The sequence below is a fragment of the Pipistrellus kuhlii genome, unplaced genomic scaffold (assembly GCF_014108245.1).
Source record: "Pipistrellus kuhlii isolate mPipKuh1 unplaced genomic scaffold, mPipKuh1.p scaffold_m20_p_8, whole genome shotgun sequence".
Lineage (NCBI taxonomy): Eukaryota > Metazoa > Chordata > Mammalia > Chiroptera > Vespertilionidae > Pipistrellus > Pipistrellus kuhlii.
The window spans coordinates 22,737,529-22,759,476 of record NW_023425584.1 but is presented as its reverse complement, the minus strand read 5'-3'; the positions used below and the strand labels follow the sequence as shown (position 1 = coordinate 22,759,476).

The following is a 21,948-nucleotide window of genomic DNA, read 5'->3' as shown; positions in this document are numbered from 1 at the left end:
CCTTGTGATATATAGATATTTAAAACTGCTATAAAATTGAGTTTTTTATATAAAATTGATTTAAAGAGCTATACCTTTCTGCTTGCTGTGTGGTTTACTCTTAGTACTAACTGCTTTTACACCATGTAAATAGGCTTCATTTGATAGACTAATATTTTATAGCAGTGTTTATATATTATAAGCACCGAAACAAATTCTCTAGCATATCTTAGCACAGTCTCTAACCTTTCCTCTGCTGGCTAAGGCTCCAGACTCCCCTCCATTGTCTTCAGTTCAGTCTCGACTTTCCTATTTTTCATTCAATTTCCATTCTGCCTCTAGCTGCGTCCTGGCTCCATGGTTTCTTCATAAATGATTCTCTCTTATTTTTGCAGTATGAATAAAAACAGAAAATCAGTGTGACTCATGTCAAATATTAAATTCTATCTTTGGTTCAAAGCAGATGATCAAAGCTAGCCATGTTTAAGCACCATTCATTTCATTGGAGATTAATCTCTTATGAAACCACAGAAATGACTGCATCTTTTATAGGAAAAGTGAAAACCATGTCATCCCACTAGGAAAAGTGTGAGCCAGGCCAGAGTCAGAAGAGAGTATGGTCTAAAGAGGTAGTAAAAATTGAGCCTATGTTTTAAACTGTGACAGACACTGGCATTTATGTAAGCTAGGAGATGTTGTTCAATATGCCTGCTCATATAGTGATTAAAATATACCACATTTAAATAGTAAGAAATAGCAATTTTTTTTAAAAAGTGCATTAAAAATGCAAGCCTACTTGCAGGCCATGGAACATTATAAATAGAACTAGAGGCCCAGTGCACAAAATTCATTTGCGGGCATGCTCCCTAGGCCTGGCCTGTGATCAGGGCCATCTTCCCCAGCTGCCCACACCTGGCCCAGCCCCCCGCTGCCACCCACCCCTGATTCCCCATTCCCCATTGGGTGATTGGTGCCTGAGGGCCAGGGGGAAGGGACCAAGAGGTAGTCAGTGCACCTCATAGTGATTGGTTCAACTGTTGTTCTGGTCGTTCTGCCATTAGGGTCAATTTGCATATTATATAGGACAGAGGCCTAGTTCGTGGGTGGGGCAGCTGGCCTGCCCCAAGCAGGGTGGGGGTCCCTGCTGGGACAGGGCTGGCCTGGGTGAGGGGCCATCGTAGGTTTTCAGGCCAGCCAAACCCCCAGTCAAGGTGGGAGTTCCAACTGGGGGTGGGGGAGCGAGGGGGGGGCTTGGGCAAGGGGCCAGGGGCAGTTTGCAGGCCAGCCCCAGCTCCGGTTTTGTCAGGAAGGATGTCCAGAAGACGTTACTAGTATAGATGCCAAAAACAAATGTCCTCCAAACAGCCCCATCCAAACAAAAGAGCAGAAGGAACAAATTTAAAATTTATAAAACCAACTTCTATCTGCAGATGTCTGAATTAGACATGTTGATTTCAGTCTTCTTTTAAAACCGCTGCTATGGTAAAATGTAACTCCTGGGAATTTAAATAGGAACAAATTGGGTAACAAAGATCTAATTTGAACACAGCCACTGTCAGTTCTATATTATACATTTGAGTTTATCTCTAACAATGAGTATTGATTCAATTAAAGCATACCTGAGTAAAATATTAGGGATTCCCTGACATGACTAAATTCTTTTTTTTTTTTCTTTCTTCATTTTAGAATTTATTAAGAAAGCTGTCGATCTGAACAGGAGGGAACATTTATTTAAAAAAAAACAAATAATATCTGCAGGAGAACAGCCACAAGGCACTGAGTGCATGTCACACCTTCCTCCATCAGAAGCGGCTGGAACGGCAGCAGGAGACTCGTGTTGCCAGAAGGTTCTGCACGTTCTCTGGATTCGACTTCATTATACAAAAGGCTGCGTGGAACATGTATCAAAACCCAGGGACCCCTAAAGAGGTGCGTTTCGATGGCTTCACAGTGTAGAATCCGTGCCAACCTTGGTCCTTACAGGAGGATAGCAGCATCCAACCACATGGGGTGCCCACACTCAGGTCGCCAGCCTCAGGCTCCAGGTGTGGGTGGACTGAGCCAGAGGGGCACTGTGAGCAAAGGCAAAAAGGCATGAGGCCCTGTCCAAGGCAATCATTTGGTTTCGGCTCACTTAGTGTTTTCCTTTACTGGTGACATCAAGGACAATCAGTCTAACTTGTCTTAGAGTGAGTGTTCTGGAGTAAGAATGGAAGGCTCGTATCACAGAATGGGTGTTCCCATGCCCAGTGCTTAGAACCATCAGAGGCTTTTAGAAACACGTTGCCCAGGGGGTCATGTCTGACACCAGGGATTCACCCCAGAGCAAGGGCTGCATGGACAGAAACCCTCGGGGATCCTCGCTAGCTCCCCTGCTCCTCGCTGTGCAGCTAACAGTACTCTTCTCAGTCATGAAAGTAGCATCTTTGCCATAAACAGCTTTTTTTGGGAAGACTGTGTGTTTCAAGACGCACTGGCATTTCACATCCAGGGAGCGATGACTGCAGGATGCAAACAGAGCTGCTAGCTAGAAGCTTCTCAAGACTCCCCCTCCCCGACCTCCTTGATTTCAGAGATTCTGTCTATGGATGTCAGGATCTCAGCAACAAGATTCAGTGGAAACCAGCTGCTGGATGGGTGTGTGCACGTTGCTCATGGCCATGCCCAGGTTCTGCAGGGCCACGTCTGTCACCGTCAGCCTCACCACCGTCAGCCTGGCACCCTGGCCTGAGCGCAGGGCCTCATTCTCCCTCTTGAAGTTGGAGAGCCTGCGCCTGGAGCAAGCTTATGTCTTGTTTCAGTTTCACGAAGTGACTTTCCGCCTTTACCGCACATTTGGTCATCAGCTCCAGGTTCTGATCCACTGCTCGACCGCGGATTTCAGGTCGTGGGAGTTCCTCTCCTCCTTTGATCATTTTTGCTCCAGCGTCCTCACCATCTCGGTTTGTGTTTCCAAGAAGCTCTGCACCTCCGTCAGCTTCCCCCTGAGCTTCCAGTTCTCGTGCTTCGTAGCTGATCTGCAGCGTCCGAAGATGCCTGTCCCCAGACACTCTCCATGGGTAGCAAACTCTGCCCTGGGACTCGCCACAGGAGTCGGATTCACTAGTGTCCGCGGGGGCAGGGACTCAGGCCCTGCCAGCTCCGATGGGCTGGAGAAGAAGGACATGTACATGCTGCAGGGCGACGCGCTGACTGAGACCCTCGAGTGGGTCTGCTCCACTGGGGACAGAGGGCAGGTAGACGCCATTCCAGCGGTCCTCATCCTTGTCCTCGTCTGGGAGGTCGCCAGCCCCCTTTAGGTCCTTGAAAAACTGCTGCTGGGACTCCAGGCCAAAGCCCAGGGACTGGGAGGGCGGAGAGCTGCAGGCCAGGCCAAGGAGTGCCTGGTGACCTCCTGCGGGTGAAGCCTGCTGGTGGCGGGTCCTCTTTCAGCAGGCTGAGTTCTTGGTTTGCAGAAACTCTCCTAAGGAGACCCGGTGTGCCTCTTCCAGGTCCGCAAGCTTCTCCTCTCCAAAGTGTATCTATCTCCTGGGCTCCTGGTGGGCCTGGCTTAGTGCCCTTCCCCTTTCTGTAGATAAAACCGTCGGGAATGAGGAGGCTGTGGGCCCCGGACAGCGGAGAGATGCACAGGGGACCCGCAGAGCCCGACATAGCTGAGGATGGGGCGCAGGGTGCAGGCCCTCCTCAGACCAGCAGCAACTTCTCCATGGCTCAGGCTCTGCGCCGGTGAGTCCCTGTTCCCATCGCCAGCCGCTAGGCCGCCTGAAATGACTAAGTTCTATGGCCATACAGACCTACTCAGAAATTAAAAATGGGCACAATTCAGAATGTTTTTTAGAGCTCTGTAAAAACAGTGACCTGTAAATGACACTGTTGGAAAGACTCTTTTAAATGGGCAAGAAAAAAGAAAGGCCGCTCCTTTGAAGTATTCCCTTCTAAGGTGGGAGTAATTTGAGGTCTGAGTATGACATAGTCCTTTTAGTCAGCGATTTTCAACCAGTGTGCCAGGGCATACCTTTGCCATAATGATTTTTAAAACATGCAATACCCGTCTAGGAGACACTGACCTCTTTTCTCTCAGATTATCAAATAAAAAAACCTTTTTTTTAATGATGTCAGCTGCCCTGGCTAGTGTGGCTCAGGTCGTTGGAGTGCTGACCCATACTCTGAAAGATGGAGGGTTTGATTTCTGGTCAGGGCACATACCCAGGTTGTGGGTAGGGAGGCAAGCAGGAGGCAGCTGACCAATGTTTTTCTCACATGGATGTTTTTCCTTTCTATACTATCAGTAACAAATAAAAATAAATAAATAACAGCCAACACAATAGCTGTCCTGTGTGAATGAGTCAAAATTACTGTATCTTTTTTGTCAGATCGGCAACAAGTATATTATATTTTTTGATGTGCCACTGAATTTCAGTAATTAGTTTACATGTGCCATGAGATGAGAAATGTTGAAAATTGCTGCTTTTAAAAATATTCACATTCTACTGCTTCAGAGTATTATAAAAATGCTGTTATCACTGAACACCAAAGAGCAATGCTTTGTGCGAATATGGATATGACACTTGTTTCAACAAATCACAGAAAACTATTCTCACACAGAACGGAACCATTAGGGAATAAATTTACTGAAATATTTAGAATTAAATTCTGAGTTCATGTGATTATCAATCTGAGCACTATTAAAAGCAAATTGACAGTCTAATCATGAAAGATGCCAATACCAATTTTTTTTTTTAAGGGTACAAAGATCCTACTTGTCCAGTGATAGGAGTCTGCCAAAATAAATTAGACTCTGCTCATTTAATATCCAGCTATTAAAAAGAATGAAGTACATTTCTATGTTCAATATGTATAATTCCCATAATAGATTGCTAAGTTTTAAAAAATAACAAAAACAGATCCAGAGACAGAGAAGCATCAATCAGACTGTCAAACCTCAGAGTGAAGGTAGAGGAAGGTGGGGTTAAGGGAATTAAAGGACTAGTATGCATGCATGTAAGCCTAAGCAATGGATACAGACACCAGGGGGCTGAGGGCATGAGTGGGGGATATGGCAATGGGGGATAAGGACAGATATGTAACACCTTAGTCAATAAAGAAAAAAAGAAACAAACAAAACAAAAATGACTTTGAAAACATTGTGCTAATTGAAAGAATCCAGAAACAAAAGCTATATCCTATGCTTCTATTTATGAGATGCCCAGTGTAATCAAATCCAGAAACAGAAAATAATTAGTGGTTGGTATGGTATATGAGAGTCGGGAAATTGATTTGTGGGGGTGGAAATATTTTTTTCAAATATATTCTTATTGATTTCAGAGATAAAGGGAGAGATAGAAGCATCTATGATGATAGACAATCATCAATCGGCTGCCTCCTGGATGGCACCCTAATAGGGATTGAGCCAGCAACCTGGGCATATGCCCTGACCAGGAATCAAACCTTGACCTCCTGGGTTCATGGGTCAACTATCAACTACTGAGCACACCAGCTGAGCTTAAGTGTACACTTGAATGATTTTAGTTACGCAACCTTCATCACTCAAAGTTCCCCTCAGCTCTTATGTAGTCATTTCCACCTCCAGGCAACTACTAATTTGTTGTCTCTATAGATTTGCCTTTTCTGGTGATTCATATAAATTGAATTATGTATGATCTCTCATACCTGGCTTTAAAAAAAACAAAACAACAACACTAGTATAATGTTTTTGAGGGTCATCCATATTGAGACAATAATCCATTCCATTTTATTGCCACTGAGAGGTATTATCTTTTATCGTAATGGTGGTGTGTAATCAGAAAAATTCATTCCCATTTTGAAAATTAAAACATAAAAAGCATAGAGTTTTTAAACCATTGATTGCCTCAAGAAAATATTCTACCAAGTCCTACGATATTATCAAAGATCACAAAGCCAAAACCTGTAAGCAAATCTATCACTAAATTTTACAAAAATCATTCATTTAAACTATATTTTCCTGGGAGAAAAAATGAAATAACCATATTGCTTTCTCAACTTCTAGGAGAATTAGAATTAAGCCAAATATCATATGTATAATTTTAGAACCATCTTAAGCCTCTTGAGTATTTCATTTGTTTCATTTTAAATATTATTTTTGTACAAGTGTTGAAAAGCTATTTAAAACATCTTAATGCATAATTAATCACCCTGCAAGCTATCAGCAGATTTAGTGGTAGTTTCAGAAATAAACCAAATTTATAATGCAAGGTAAGCCTAATTAGTTAAGCTCACAAAAAAATGTAATATCCGATCTTTAGAACCTAATGTGCTCAAGAAAGTATTCATGCTTTTAAATTAGAACGGCTCTGTATTTAATTAGTCTTCATTTGAGTATGTCATTTTAATTTATTTGCACAAACACAGGACATTGTGCTCCATCAGCAGATAATGTTCTTCATTAACTAGAATAAGAACTTTGTGCATGAGGGTGGAAGAAATAGTCTCATCTGTGATGCAAAGATCAGAACTGCATACTACCAGATTTATTCTTCACATTTTATGGTCACCAGTGAGATACACATTCATTAATAATATAAAATACTTTTGACTAAGTACTCTGCCAATCCCTAGAAATCAATAATTTAATACTTAATGTTTCATTTTACCTACTGCCCAGTTATAAATGGGTATTTAATTATTACTGATCAAAGTAACTTAATGAAATTCAAGTAATAGTAATGTACCAAAATTCAAACTTCAATAATTTGGATGGTGGCAGTAGAGTTAATTAAAAAGCAATTATTTCTTCATGGATGATGTAAACTAATAACAGCCTAGATTGTAGAGAGCACAGTGAGGCTAGGCTTTGTTTTGCTTGTTTGAAAGTAAACACTATATGCTTAATAAGCTAATGGCAGGTCACTTATTTATTCATTTAAGCATATTCAACAATTCTTTAGGGAACTTTCAATAATCTGTAATATCTTGTTATTGCCACTCCTTCCCCAAATCCTAAATATTCCTAAAACAAAACTCATTAACTATTATAACTATCTTTGAAATATTATTTATGTTTTTGCCTGATTCTAAATGTTTCATTCTTCAATTCATGTTAAAACAAGCCTATCATTAAATATCAAAAATTTGCTTAGGAATAATGTAAGCTTTCATTTCCTAAGAAATTTTAAAAATATAAAAATTCAGATAATTTGGAATTTGCATAGGAAGCATGCTCTAGCTAGCACTTTAAAGACCCAGTGCTATTCTTTTGTAAATGATCTGCATGCTGTGATCTGAAGCATGCAAGATTTTTTTGAAAATTTTTGACCCTACATTATGAAAAGCTAGACACTGCCATAAATATTTTTTTTTTCTCCAACAGAAAAGCTACACAAATTGTCTACATCATTACATTAGATCTGCTCTATATGGCAACAGGCAAAATTATAAATGTGATCTTGGTTTCCCATAATTCTCCATGATTAGGTCTGGCTAATCTAATTTCTTCAGTTCTCTTTTTGCCCCCAAATCTAAATTCTCCCATTTATATGGGGGGGAAGTATCTAATTTCAGAAAGAAAGAACAAACTTAAAAAAAAATCTTTTTTGTTAATCCTCACCCAAGGACCTTCTTTCCAAGATTCTTAGAGAATTCTTAGAGAATCAGGAAAGGAGAGGGGAGGGGAGGAGGGGGGGAGAGAGAGAGAATCAAAGACAGACAGAGACTTCGATTGGTTGCCTCCTGCATTGGACCTGACTAGGCTAAGGCGCAAACCTTCAACCAAGGTAGCATCCCTGACCAGAAATTGAACCCAAGACTTTCCAGTACGTGGGTTGACATTCTCTAACCACTTAGTTACACTAGTCAGGGCAAAAGGCTTTGTTTTTGTAGGTATTGAGTACTACACACATAATTGCATAATTTTTACTTTTGAAACAACTATTTTTAACTTGGCTTTGGAATACATTTGAGTTGAGCCATGACTATTAAGGTTAAAAATACATACCTGCAAAATGTTAAGTACACAGTACTTAAAATCTACCAAAAATTATGTAATGATACATTTTTAAAAATTCTGATTAAATGTCCAATGTCAGGAGAGTTAGCAATTTTGGTTTTATAGAATTTTGCATTACCTTTACAAGTATACCTGAAGAATGTCTATTCCTACAAGCCTACTATGCAAACAGATCTTGAAAACACCCATTGGTAACATAACATTTACACCATACGAAAAATCAACCCATGAGCTAGCATACATGTATGCCTGCAATAAGTAAAACAGTTTCAGTTCCTCAGTGACAATCATTGAGTGAGCTGTTAGCTATCTGAGAGTGTCTCTAGTATTAAAAGGTCCATGTTTGTTTTTGTATAAAATAGGTCCTAAAAGCAAGCCAGATACTCTACCTGGTATTAAATGGAAAAACAGAAATCTATTCCAGCTAGTGAAAAAAGTTACTATATAATAAACTTTTTGAGAGACAGTGTATCAGTTTTTAGAGTACGTGTAAACATGATTACATATACTGTGTTTTTTAAGATAATTTTATAAGAGAAATTTTGTCTATCCATGAAAGTTCATGTAACCTAGCAAACTCTAGAACTATACTCTTGCATAAACTCTAGAACTATACTTTATAGCTGTTTGATTAGAATAACAAGTTAAATATAAAATAGTTTTGCACCTAATCAGTTTTGAGTCAAGTAAAAGACAACCCAAAACAAAAAACTAAACTAAAAATTACTTTGTTGCGGGGGAAGGGGAGTCAGAGAGGCAAAACACAAATAACCAACAGACAAAAAGGGAAAACACAATTTGATCCGTTTGGGAATCTGGCTGAAGACTTGTGGTCTTACGTCTAACCAACAGTGAGAGAATTTTATTTCCATAGCATCATCTACCCTGTTCATTAGGAAGAACTACGTAGTATTAACATAAGGTGATCATTACATTTGCCTTAATAAGAATTATACTTATAAAACTCATAACTGAAAAAGGCAAAAAAGATACCATGCAAGGATTACAATCTATATATATTAAAGCCTAAGCAACCAGTGGACCAGTAGCTATGATGCACACTGACCACCAGAGAGGAGACGCCCCCTGGTGGTCAGCTCAGCTGACCAGCAGGCACCAGAACTTGGCTCATAGCTGGCGAGCACAGTTGTGGTGATTTGAGCCTCTCCCAGGGACACTCCCCGTGTGCCCCTCTTCTCTGGACTGGGACCAGGATCAAGACTGGCATCTGGACTGGGCGCCAACCTGTATGTGCTCCCCGGGTATCACCCTAGGATGGGCATGCGCAGCAGCAGTGAAGGTAGTGGCAGGCACAGCAGGGCCAGGATGAGCGGGAGTGGCACAGCACCTGGCCTGGGCTTGGGTTCCTCCCTGGCCGCCTGGCACTTCGTGTATTACTTCATGCTATGCAGGATTGACGACGGGACTGCGGGCTGGAGCCCAACAGGCTGTGGGTAAGGCCGGGCTGGGCGGCACGGAAGTCCACTGATCCCCACAGGCCAGGCTGAGGGAACCCACTAGCACATGAACCTGTGCACCAGGCATCTATCCAGTAGAAAATAATATTCTAGCCCTGGCTGGTGTTACTCAGTTGGAGTATTGGCCTGTACACCAAAAGATAGTGGGAGGCAACTGATCAATATTTCTCTCCCCCCCACCATTCCTGTCTCTAAAAAGAAAAAAGAAAATTAAAAAAAAATTATTCTCAAACAATTTTCTCATGGTCATTAAGTTTAATGAAGAAAACATATTTATATGACTCCAGAGATAAAAAAAAATCATTATCTTCTTGTAAGAAATGTTTTATTATCTTAACCACCTTTTATTACTAAAAGCCAGCCTAAAAAAAAAAAACATGACTATGTCAGCCTGGAATTTCTTTTTATTTAGTCTGAAAATCTCTTTTTAAAAAGGCAACATTTCCCTCTCCATCTAGCATATTTCTCATAACTATAACTGAACTACTGATGTAGTTTCTTCAGAAAAAGCCTATAATCAACATACAAGATTTAGTATTTCTTAAGAGATTATTTGGCAAGAGAGCATGACAATATTAACCATGTTTAAGTTTAATACAAAGAAACGTTGTAACTCCAAGTAAATTGCTTTTCATTAAATCTTTTTTTTTCTGATCATGTACTAGATGACTTCTATTTTTAAAACTTAGGATAAATTGGGACTAAACATGAAAATCAGACCCTACTTAAAGAAAATGAAAACAGTTTAGTAAAAGTAAACTTGACAACACAGTTAAAATTCATTGGGAAAATTTTAATAAGCATCAAATGTACTTTACACTGATAACTTCAATACTGAAACTGTGACATTTTAAATTTTTTTTTTCAAAAAAGGTTAGTGATTTTCTTTTTCCTGGGAAACATGGAGATCCAACTATAAGCATTAATGTGGCCCAATCTACGTCACTATGGTCTAGTTAATGCTAATAATTAAACAAGTGGTTACATTTCATGTCTACAATAAGGCAGAATGAACTTCCATATCGTTGAATTTTAGCAAAACTTCCAGGAGATAATTTAAAGGAATGCCAAATTTTTTTGAAGTGCAAACTCATAAACTCTATATTGCAATTACTTTTTTGCTTGCATCCAACTTGAGAATACAGATTTTTTTTCCTAATTACTTGGAAAAATATTTCGCAGTAAGTCTTATATCTTCTTTACTATGACTGGGTTGTTTTTAAAAAAAGATTATCAGCTCTGTGGTTAGTTTCCCACAGTTGATAAAAATTCTATCAAAAACACCATAATATAATTTAAGGAAAAATGTTGTTTTCAAAGGCTGCAGGAACAGGGAAGAAATAGCACTTCTTATTTCTTAAGCACAAACATTTAAAGCTAATCACTCTGCAGGTAAATCCAGTCTGGTATTCCGAAGTTCTATAAAAATGAACAAAAGATCCATGTTTATATCCACGGCTCCGATAGTTAAATGTTAGACCTGCGTGAGAGTTGCACTGTAGCAGTTTGCTGGTCCGGTTTAAGAGTTCAAAGTCCTTTTTGTGTATTTGGCCCAATGATGTCCACATTCCAGATAAATTCAGTTCAAAAGACAGAAATTAGGGCAAAGACTCCATATAACAAAGCACAAGGATATGCTACTAGAAGTTGCTGTCCTTCCATGGCTAATGCAGAAATAAAAATTTTGGAAGCAGAAAAACTACACCATCCAATAATTCCAGCAGTGAGGATGATTCCTATCATTCCTCTGTAACAAAAAAAAGACAGTAGATGAGATTAGTTATGTAAGAATATAATAAGCAAGTCTTTAAAATAGCATTTTAAATCCACATGTAGACATCTGTAGAAATAATCAAGATTTCTCCCTTCCCCAAATGTTCAAATGTACTTTGCAGTGAATTCAATGAGGATAAATTGATAATGTGATAAAAGTTCATTTATGAATACATTTTGCACCTTTCAGCACAGGGTTTTCAATCTTGGCACTATTGACATTGGGCTAGATATACTTTTGTTGTAGGGACTGTTCTGTGCATTGTGAGGATGTTCAGTACCATCTCTTGCCCCCAAGAGTTGTGACCAAAATTGTCCCCATGTATTGCCAAATGTCCCCTGGAAGCAAAATAATCCCTCGTTGGAAAACACAGTTTTAACTAGAAAATATCTTCTGTAGAGTTCAAATATAAATATATCCATCTTAACAAGTGAGAACAATGAAGTGAGAACAATGAAGCAATGTCTATACTGAAAACTTGGAAGTGTTTTTACCCAAAGCAGGAATACTGTAAAGCCGTCATCTTGCCAAATCTCTGGTATCAACTAGTTGATAGATGCTCTTCTCTTTCTTTCAATTATTTATTTATTTATTTTATTAAATTATTATCTGTGTACATATTTTACATTGCCCCCCTCCCATACATATCCACCCTCCCCACAGTTTTGTGTCCATTGGTTGTACTTACATGCATGTATACAAGTCCTTGGGTTGATCTCTTATCTCCCCCAGATCTCCCGCCCTCTCTTAAAGCTCCATTGTAACTTACTAAGGGAAACAAAGCTTGCTCACTAGTCCTGCTCACCACCAGCCACAAGGAGGAGCTTGAACTGTTGAGTTCACTGCCCACTGGCCACGAGGAGGAACTTTCATACCTTACTTTTTAACCTTCCCTCAATTATTATCTAAAAATTACAAAAATTTAAAGCTGCTTACAAGTACATTGAGAATATGATTTATATATATAAAAGCCTAAGCAACCTTTACTACTGGATGATGGGATGACCAGCTGCTAGCTATGAAGTGCAATAACCACCCGGGGGGCAGATGCTCAATGCAGAGCTGCCCTCTGGTGGTCAGTGCACTCCCATAGCCAACATCCTGTGAATGGCCAACTTCCCATGGTACTTGCCCCTGGCCAGTGGGCCGATCAGGACTGGGTGATAGCCCCGATCACCAGCCAGGCCAAGGGACCCCACCCATGCATGAATTCGTGCTGTGGGCCTCTGGTAGGCTAATAATAGCCTTGTGCTTAAAAAATAGCCTTCAGTTAAAACACTGCCAAAAAGAGTATATGTTCACTTAGCATATGCCCAACATCTTCAAAAAATCAGATATAGTCTAAAGATATCAGGAAATAAATATAATTTTTGCCAAATTAACCTTTTCCATGCTAAATTTAGTATTTACTTTCATAATTACTACTGTTTATTTACAGACACTGGTAAGTGAACACAAAATTAGTGAAATTTTTTATTACAGGTCAAAGCAGAGATGGTATAAAAGGTTTTAAAATGTATTCTCAGTTTCCTCATCAATTACAATAAAAATCATGTAGCAGTCCTCAGTCATAGAGTCAGTGATTTATCTCAAATGGATATTGAAGTAAATCCTATCACACAGAATTGGTAAATCAACACCAAAAATGAAGATCATACTTACTGCAAAGAAAATATCACTGCAAAGCTGGAAAGTAGGATCATGGGAAGAAGACAATATCCAAGGACACTTGCCACACAACCAAATGAAACACCCGTCATACTCATTAAGTTTAATAAACAAAACATTCCTAGACATCCAATTGCACTGATCCCATATACATAGCCAAACTGGATTTTGCCAGCCTAAGGATAAAGAGAAGATTACAGGTCAAAGGGCAAAAATAAATAAACAAATAAATAAAATAACTTTTTGGCCTCATTTCACAATTTATGAGCATCAAAATCTAAAGAGGTATTTAATTCTTTATGCAAATAAATAAAACACAGAACAGATTAGCTTTTACATCTGATTCCTGGTCTGGACATGTGCCCAGGTTATGGGGTTGGTTTCTGGTCAGGGTGAGTATAGGAGGCAACTGATCAATGTTTCTCTCTGACATTGATATTTCTCTTTTTCTTTCTCTCTTCCCCTCCTCCTGAAAAACAAGCAAACAAATTAAAACACACACACATACACACACACACACACACACACACACACACACACACACGAAGTTTAACTATCGACCTCCCAATATTTGGTTTTTCATTTTCCAGTTAGTATTTGAGCTTGGCATGGAATTCAACAAATAGATACAAAATTATGGTATAATAATACATTTCTAAAAAGATATCTGATTTTAAGCAGAGACTAGAGACAAATGGAAAGCTAATATCATTAACACACACACACACACACAAAAAAAAACAACACACACACCCAAAACTAATTCCACCAAAACTGCTCCAAAGCAATTTATTCTCATTGGCAGATGCAGCAATAATCTTTTTAACAGTGGAAATAACTTCATCATTCTTTTTATATGTGTTAGAAGAGCTAGGAGATGAGAGCCAGAGTAAAAGCAGGAAGCCAAGGTTCTATAGGAAGGGAGAAAAAAAGTAAACTGAATAACTAGGCAGGAGGAATAGAATAGAGGCACTGTTTTCTTTCTTTTCCTAAATTGTTGATTTATAAGTCCTTTGATCAAAAATAACAAACAAACAAAAAAATCAAGACATTAATGGCTAGGTAAATTGCAGTTACAGTACCATTAGTCAAGCTGTGTGAACAAACATTGTATCATTGTATCCAACTCATATTATCATTAAAACCAGTCTTCAAAGAAGCCTTCGAAAGTTCCAGGTTTTTAAAGATTCTTAACATATAAAATTCAATTGCAAGAATACCTCCATAAATTATGCTAGATGGAAAAATCCTTGGGATTTTTGTTAGACTGAATATTTATTTGTATATACTTGATTAAACATGTAGAAGTTTGAAAGGGCTCAGCTGAATTCATTGACAAATCTGTTCATATAGTAACAATAAACCCTCATATTTGCACAGTGTTTTAAATTTTTAAATATGTCCTCACAATCTTATTAGGTAGAAAGCACAGAATTATCTATCAGAACTCAAGGACAGAGTAGAAGTATTGAGTTCATGCCCAGTTGCTCTGACTAAAAACAACTATTCATTACATCATTTATCTCTCCTAATTCAGACACATTTGAAATATAAAACAAATATTAATAATTACCTTTACAACTTTTCATTTTCAATATGTTTTAACATTTTTAGGGAGGTGGGAAATAGGGACTAAAACTTGTTCTTTAATGTTTCCATTCATTAAAAGTCAAAATAATATATAGAAAAATAACCACTAGTATCCAAGGAAATACCATCCAAAGTCTGGAAATAAATAAAAGAGCAATAGGCTAAAATTTTTTTTATCAATCTCTGAAAAGAAGGGATTCTTTTGAAGGAACAAAGCCACACATTATTTATTTATTTTTGTTTTGTTTTCCCCTAACAATTGGATCACTTATTGGAATAAGAAATGATTTCTCAATATGCTATATTTATTATCCATGGAGATATGATGAATAGGTATCAATTCAAACAAGTCAGAACACAACAAAAATTTGATGTATAAGCAGTCTTAATAGAACATTTAGAGTTCTTTAATCTCACACTGAGAGCTGAAATTAAAATCTTACCAGTAATAATGTGGCTCCAAAGGCAAGGCAAAAAACCATGGGTCCTGCCAAATCAGTCTCATTCATGATGCTGCCATCTGCTACTTTTAATGGATGCAACACTGTTAACGTTTTTTGCCAGATGTGGTCAAAATTGATACCTAATTCTAAAAGAAAACAAAACAAGGAAATCAATTAGGATTTGAGATATAACATTAGTTTACCAGAATCTATCTTAGGAGACAAAATGAAATACCCAGCATTAAAAGAGGATCTAGCAATACTGACACTGCTATTTGGGTAAGTCCTCAAAACCAGACCTTACTGAGTAGGTGCTTATCCCACAAATAACCAATTTCTGGTTTTGTGCTGGAAAAGGATATGAGTATGATGAAACAGACACTCTCAGCATGACTGCATAGCAAAAATTATATGGACAAGTTTAATAGCAAGGTATCTTTTATCTGGGGTTTCAGGAATACCTGAAATCCCCATGAAATTGTACACAAAACTATGTCTTTATTTGTTCATTTTTCTGGCAAGTGTATTCAAAGCTTTCATTATATTTTCAAAGGGTATTAAATACCCCCTGTCCCCAAAGAAAATGTCCAGAACTACTGCTTTATGGGTTTTGGAATACAATTTGAAACCCACCATTCTTTTCAGTGATGTTACTAGTTCTGCCAGCTTAGTTTCATGTAGAATAATCAATACCATGCCATTTCCTTTAAAATCTTCCACAGATAGAATTTAATCAAGTGAAAGTCGATGCTAATATACTGACATACTTTATTATCACTTTATAAAGATTAAAAATCTGGTCCCTCTGACTCAATGAGGTTTCATACGTAATCTGTTCAAAATGGATCACTTAGCAGAAACCTTTTTGTGACACATTATTCTTTTTAAAAAAAGACAACTACTCTAAACTAAGATTTATTTTAATAACCAGCTGAATACTATAAAATACCATCAAGTGTTGCAACCAATCTAACCTTCCAATAAAGGTGGCTCATCCTCAAAGCTGTTTCCATAGAATGGCTGAGGTGCAGTTGGAGAAAATGTCTGAGTTGGCTGGAAAATCTGCCCTGTGTACGGCTGCTGTGGCTGTATCATTTCTGGAGGGACATAGCGACCTTGTTGCGAATAGTCATAGCCAGCATACTGCCTGTAAATCAAAGTTAGTTACATTTTTCAAAATTATGTCACTCCTAACAGCTAATATCCCTGACAGCTAGAGAATCTTACTTATGCAATTCCTAGGACATCTACCTTGCCAGTTTTTACAAATGAAGGTTGAAATAATTATTAAGATCAAACTGATCACCAATAATAAACTGTCTATGTTTTATAGAGAAGGTTCCTGATGATGCCAACACTCCCTTACCCAGCACTTAAGCATTTTACAAACTATTTAACTTCTAAACAGTAGGAAATCCACAAATGAAAACTTAAAAATCTTTTCTATTTTGTTATGCATAGGTCCTCGGGTTGTTGCAGATCCGTTCCTACTGCGCAATGTAACGCAATTTTTGCCGTAAGTAGGAACCCACCTACATAAGCACCTACGTCACTCACATGGAGCACATACACAGCAGTAATGAAGTGAAACATTAAAAAAAATTTAAAAGATAACAATTCCTGACCTTTACTTGTGGTAAATAAATAATAAAGAGCATAAAGCACATATGTACATATGTCAAAATCACAGAACATTTTTTTAAAATAAATAAATGGAAAAGTAACCAAAAAACGAGTCCAAAGTAACCTGAGGACTATCTGTATATAAAGATAATTATGTCTAAGATTATGCTCTACTAGCCCCAATGGGAAAGGGCTGGCTGGATACCACCTGTGCACAAATTTAGGCAGGCAGACAAGTGGTTAGGGGCAATCAGGCAGGCAGGCAGGCAGAGGGGTGCACTGGGCCTCTAGTCTAATATAAATATAAAAATCACATTTGTTAATGTCACCACTACTCTCATCAGAAAAAATAGTTAATTATTGGGAAGCTGACAAATTCATGGTGATGGATACAAGTTTTTCAAAATCTTCGTTTTTGCCTGAAAACACTAATTTGATCATTGACCACACATACTGTCAATTTTTTCCTTGAAGTAACAGGCTCTTTTCATTCATTTTTTAGACAATAACTGTCAAAATACTCGAGTCTGAATAGCTAGTTTGTCTTGTCAGTTGTTCTTTCCAATAAAAATGGTTTCCATGAAACAGCAGCTGATTCAGCTTGAGGCTCAAATTGCACAGGGGCCTGCCCTAACCTGTTTGGCTCAGTGGATAGAGCGTCGGCCTGAGGACTCAAGGGTCCCAGGTTCGATTCCGGTCAGGGGCATGTACCTTGGTTGCAGGACCATCCCCAGTGGGGAGTGTACTGGAGGCAGCTGATCGATGTTTCTCTCACATAGATGTTTCTAAGTCTCTATCCTTCTCTCTTCCTCTGTGTGAAAAATCAATAAAATATATATATTTTTTAAAATTGCACAGGGGCCTTTCCAAGAGATAATCATTGTACTTCAGTATGAAGTAGAAGTGCTTTATGACTGTTTCCTGTTTTATCACACAAAATACTTTAAAAATATGTGTACTCAAAGGTCAGAATATAATAAAACTATAATTCTTACTCCTTCATCAAGGGCATCATTAAATAAAGTTGGTTCCCCACTCCCTAATAAGTGTATGGCAATGAAGAATACAATGATTATTAGAACGATTTGATGCCTTTGTCCTAATTCATATTTGGGTACCAGCAGTTTTACCAAGCATTGCTTTTGCAATATCCATGCAAAAGTCAACACACCTAAAAAGGTAGATAACGTCTTAGAATTGTTATAAAAAGTTTTGACCTTAAAAACTCTCTGAAAGATCTCAAGGAACCTGTTGAGACTGCAGTCCATTCTACAAAACACTGATATAAACCTATAAATTTCATGTAAGAAAGAGAAATGCAAACAAATGATAGTTTCAAAGATACACCACCATTCCTTCTTCAAGATCCAAGGTGAGGATAATATCATGAAATATTATTTCTTTTTGCTGGCGGGATCTGGTCAGAAAAACTCCTGACTCGTCTCTGCTAGCTTTAATCTAAAACATAATATGGCAGACACGATCTTTGTGGATCAACACTTTTACAATAGGAGAAGCAGCAGAAAGTAAACCTAGTTTAGCACTCATAATCAACAGCAAAGACAGAGCCTTTTAACATACGGGGTTGGCTATTTAAGTTCATGAAAATCCATATATAGTATATAAAGGTATTATCAGTTAAGTCAAAGATAAAAATTTGAAACTTTTAATTCTTAAAAAAATATGATTGGTATTACCACATGTCCTGGAGGCCTATCTAGAATGTGAGTTCCGGCCAAAAATGACATTCATAAAACCCAACAGATTAAAATTAAATAGGCTTTGTTTTTATTTGTGTTTTATATTAATATGTGAATTACTTTTATAAAGTATTCCTATAAAAAACTATGCAAAATATTAAGCCGACTTCATAGGGAAAATGCAAAACTATAACATAAATAAGCCAAACTTGAAGACAATCCAACTAATATTTTATTCAAATTTACATTTTCATCAAAGGATATGTTATCAGCTGATCTTTGTTACTAAGTTAGAAAAAATATTATTCGATAAACTGAGATGGACATTTAAAATGTCATTATGTATAGATTTACTTAAAGGTACATAAAGAAGTAGAAGAGGCCGGTTTTTCTTTTTAAATAAAGCTCAGAAACACAATTACTAATAAAACATTAGGATTCTTATTTTCCTAAGGATCACCTATAAACTCATATTCATTAACTGGTAGTAATGGTTATGTTAGCACTTGGAACAAAACTTCTTTACTAGTACTGGAACAATGATACATAATTTGGTTGGAATGAAATTGTGAGGATCTTTAGCAGCAGAATATCTAAAACTGCTCTGAAAAACTGAAATGAGAGGGAAAGTGGAATAAGTTATCCCTTAAAGCAAACTCATTAGTCAACAGAGCCAAATATCAGCAATACAACGATTGACATTTCTTTTGAGAGCCCAATTTTTTTAAACTTAAATTTCTCCTAAAGCCACTTCTTCAAAATAGACTCGCCCAGTCCGTGGTATTTTGTGGAAGAGCCACACTCAAAGGGCCAAAGAGCCTCATGTGGATCTCGAGCTGTAGTTTGCTGACCCTGGCCTTAAAGTAATGCAAACATGAGCAGGACAGTAAAGGAAGGCAGAGACAGATAAACCCAGGAGGTTGCAACCTAAATGGCATAATTCTGCTGAGTCCAAACACCAATACCTATAATGTGGCTAAAAACAGGCTTGCATACAGAGCCGGTTTTTCCAAAGCTATTCTATAGCTGCAATCTGGCTTATCTTGCATTCCTTTGCCCTCTCATACATAAAACAAGTTAAAAATATATATATATATATATTTAGGTAAATAAATAAATAAAAATTTCACAACGAGGTTTTTCTAATTCTGTACAACTGAACAAACAAGATAAATCCTCAATGATATGTAATTTGAGAATTTAACGGAAACAAAAGTGACTCACAGAGAGAATTCTTTGCATGCTCACTCTCATGATGGGTTCACTATGTTAAGTTTTTATTGTGTGTAGACTTAGACTATATCAAAATAAGCAGATTCAAGAGATCTACAGGTTGCAAAAAGTACAACCTATCCATAACAGACCAGACTATGAAGCTGTATTTGTTTCTTTCTTGGTTTATTTAATATTTTGGGCACTTTCATTCAGATTTATGAATTCAAACAAACACATTCTAGCACTACATGTTTCTCTCAGACTGACTGGATACACCATCTTATTCTGGGCTAGTCTCCAAGAGGTTTTTAATTCATGGCTCATCAGATGACACATAAACTGTCTGAAGTCATATGCACATGTATGCGGATATTTCAGTGCATGCATATATTTCTCAGAAATAGGTCCATAGTTTTTTTATTAGATTCTTAAAAGGAATCCCAGATCATCTTTAAAATTTTTTCTGATATATAGGAAATTCCTTCACTGATTAGGAGGCTGGAAAGATTATCCTTAAGGTCCTTACAAACTAAGAATATGATGTCCTAGAGATTGATAGAAAACATTCAGTTATTTTTGCCACAAATACCAGGAATTGTTAAAAAATCATTTTTAACAGTTCAGGGCTGAAAAGCTTTGGTTCCCTCTCTTCAACATGCAACTGGCAACTTGTGTGACAAGCTTTTAGTATAAGTAATAACAAAAATGTCTATCAATTGCTAAATGAAAATCACCTGACGATTCATAATGGGAAGCTTACACTGTTAAACAGTGTCACTAGCACTTCAACAACTCATGTTGATAGTCTGAAAGTTGGGCTATTTTAATTATCTAAAAAGCCATCAAAAGATTTTACTTTTTAAGTAGTCCTATAGGCTAAGTAGTCTATCTTCTAAGTACCTGAACTCCTATCCATATCTTAAATGATGTAGAAATACCGTGAATAGCGAAAGCCCTTCAACAATCTACTTTTCCACCTTCGTCACACCCGAAGATTTTGCACAAGATACCAAACTCTAAATAGGGCAACCCTTTCAAACCCAAACCAGTGTCAACAGTTCTCTCCTGAGGAAGGAAGATGATGAAAAATCAGACTCCTGATGAGCAGAGGCAAGTTCACACATTCCGTTTCGGGCAGAACCAAACATTCTGGGCACCTGCTTTCACGAAAACCTCGAGTAAACAAATGGCCAAACTTGGAAAGTTACTTGCTATAGGGTCCTCCACTTCCTCCATAATCATAGGACTGCTGTGACTGGTCATCGATGCTGTAACTTGTCTGGTAGAAATCCGTGTTTAAGTTATCAAAGCCTGACATGGCAAATGATCTGCAACAGAAGAGAAATGGGAAAGAGTGCTTATGTGTTCAAGATCCTACTGAATTCGTCCCTGATACTTTGCTCAAGCAAACAGCTCCGAAAGGCAGCGCATATTTCTTCTGGAATTTTGTGAAGCAGCCTTTGGAGGGTGGGAAGGGGAGGAGGGGGTTTGGGGGTGGCTAAGAAAAGTCCAGTCTCTGAGTCCGGGCCCGGGAAGGTGCGTCCACTTCAAGGAACTGATAAGCCCTGGGCTAGGGGCGGGGTCGCGGGAGGAGTGGCTCCGCTGGGTGGAAAACAACAAGGACCACTTTTCATCTCCAGGCAGGGATTTACACCTGACACCGCGGCTGCCTCCTCGCACAATAAGGCCTGGGCCTGCCAGGAAAGTGCAGACTCCTTTGCTGCAGAGGCCGCGTCACAGCAAGGGCTGGCAAGGGAGCGAGGATTTGAGGAAAGGACCCGACCCGACGGTGCCGAAAGGCGGCCACAAGCCGCGCCTCACGGGAGTGGGGAGAACCGAGCAAAGCTACGGAGCTGGGACACTCACCAAACGCCAAGGCGGCGGCCGGAGCTCCCGCGGGCGCCAGACAATTCCCTGAACTCCGCTTGGGACCCTGAAGAGGCTCCGTTGCTACGTGTCACAGGCCAAAGAACTGCTTCCGGGGCACGCCCCGCTCGCGCAGCCGCGTTGGCCGATTTCGCTCTCATTGGTTGGACACCAATGGGGGGGCGGGAGGGAGGAACCTGATAAGGCGCATGCGCAATATGGGCCAATGAGAAGAGGAGAAATACTTCCGGCAGCCTGGTTAACGGTAGAGGCGGAAATGCGCAGGCGCAGCAACTGTAAATCACTAACTTGCGGGGAGGAGAGTTCGGAGAGGTCGCGTTGGCCCCAGTGCAACTGTAGAAATGCCACAGAGAGAGCCTGTCTCCTGTCCACCTACTAACGAACCTCGGTCTCCCTGGGCTAACTGTGATCCAGGCACTCTTCTAAAGCGTTTATGTGTATTATCTTTACCCTCGTGAGGTAGTTATTCTGTTCTTCTCCTGTTATAGGTTAGGCCGTTAAACGTTCGTTTAACAACATTAAGTGCACTATTACAGGACAACTCTGCCAGCTGTGGAACTGCAGGGATACCGTGGAGACTATGGTGAATATAAGCTAGATAGTACTG

The 21,948-nt window shown here is 38.7% G+C and overlaps 1 protein-coding gene and 1 pseudogene across 3 annotated transcripts; both read right to left on the bottom strand.

The window, feature by feature from the left end:
- Positions 1 to 1,666: 1,666 nt before the first annotated feature.
- LOC118711041 lies at positions 1,667 to 3,630 on the bottom strand (annotated as a pseudogene).
- A 6,583-nt stretch (positions 3,631 to 10,213) lies between these two features.
- On the bottom strand, positions 10,214 to 21,471 carry YIPF5 (Yip1 domain family member 5). 3 transcript variants are annotated; one of them, XM_036423943.2, is made up of 6 exons: positions 21,321 to 21,471; positions 20,663 to 20,782; positions 15,891 to 16,013; positions 14,917 to 15,062; positions 12,878 to 13,059; positions 10,214 to 11,188 (listed from the first exon to the last, which is right to left on the bottom strand). In XM_036423943.2, exons 2-6 carry the CDS (start codon positions 20,715 to 20,717, stop codon positions 11,026 to 11,028), a joined length of 669 nt encoding a protein of 222 aa, XP_036279836.1. In that variant the 5' UTR covers positions 20,718 to 20,782; positions 21,321 to 21,471; the 3' UTR covers positions 10,214 to 11,025. The 3 variants fall into 3 exon arrangements, with proteins under 3 accessions (XP_036279836.1, XP_036279835.1, XP_036279834.1); XM_036423942.2 differs by having other exon boundaries at positions 15,891 to 16,067; positions 20,667 to 20,782; XM_036423941.2 differs by having other exon boundaries at positions 15,891 to 16,063; positions 21,321 to 21,470.
- Positions 21,472 to 21,948: the final 477 nt, after the last annotated feature.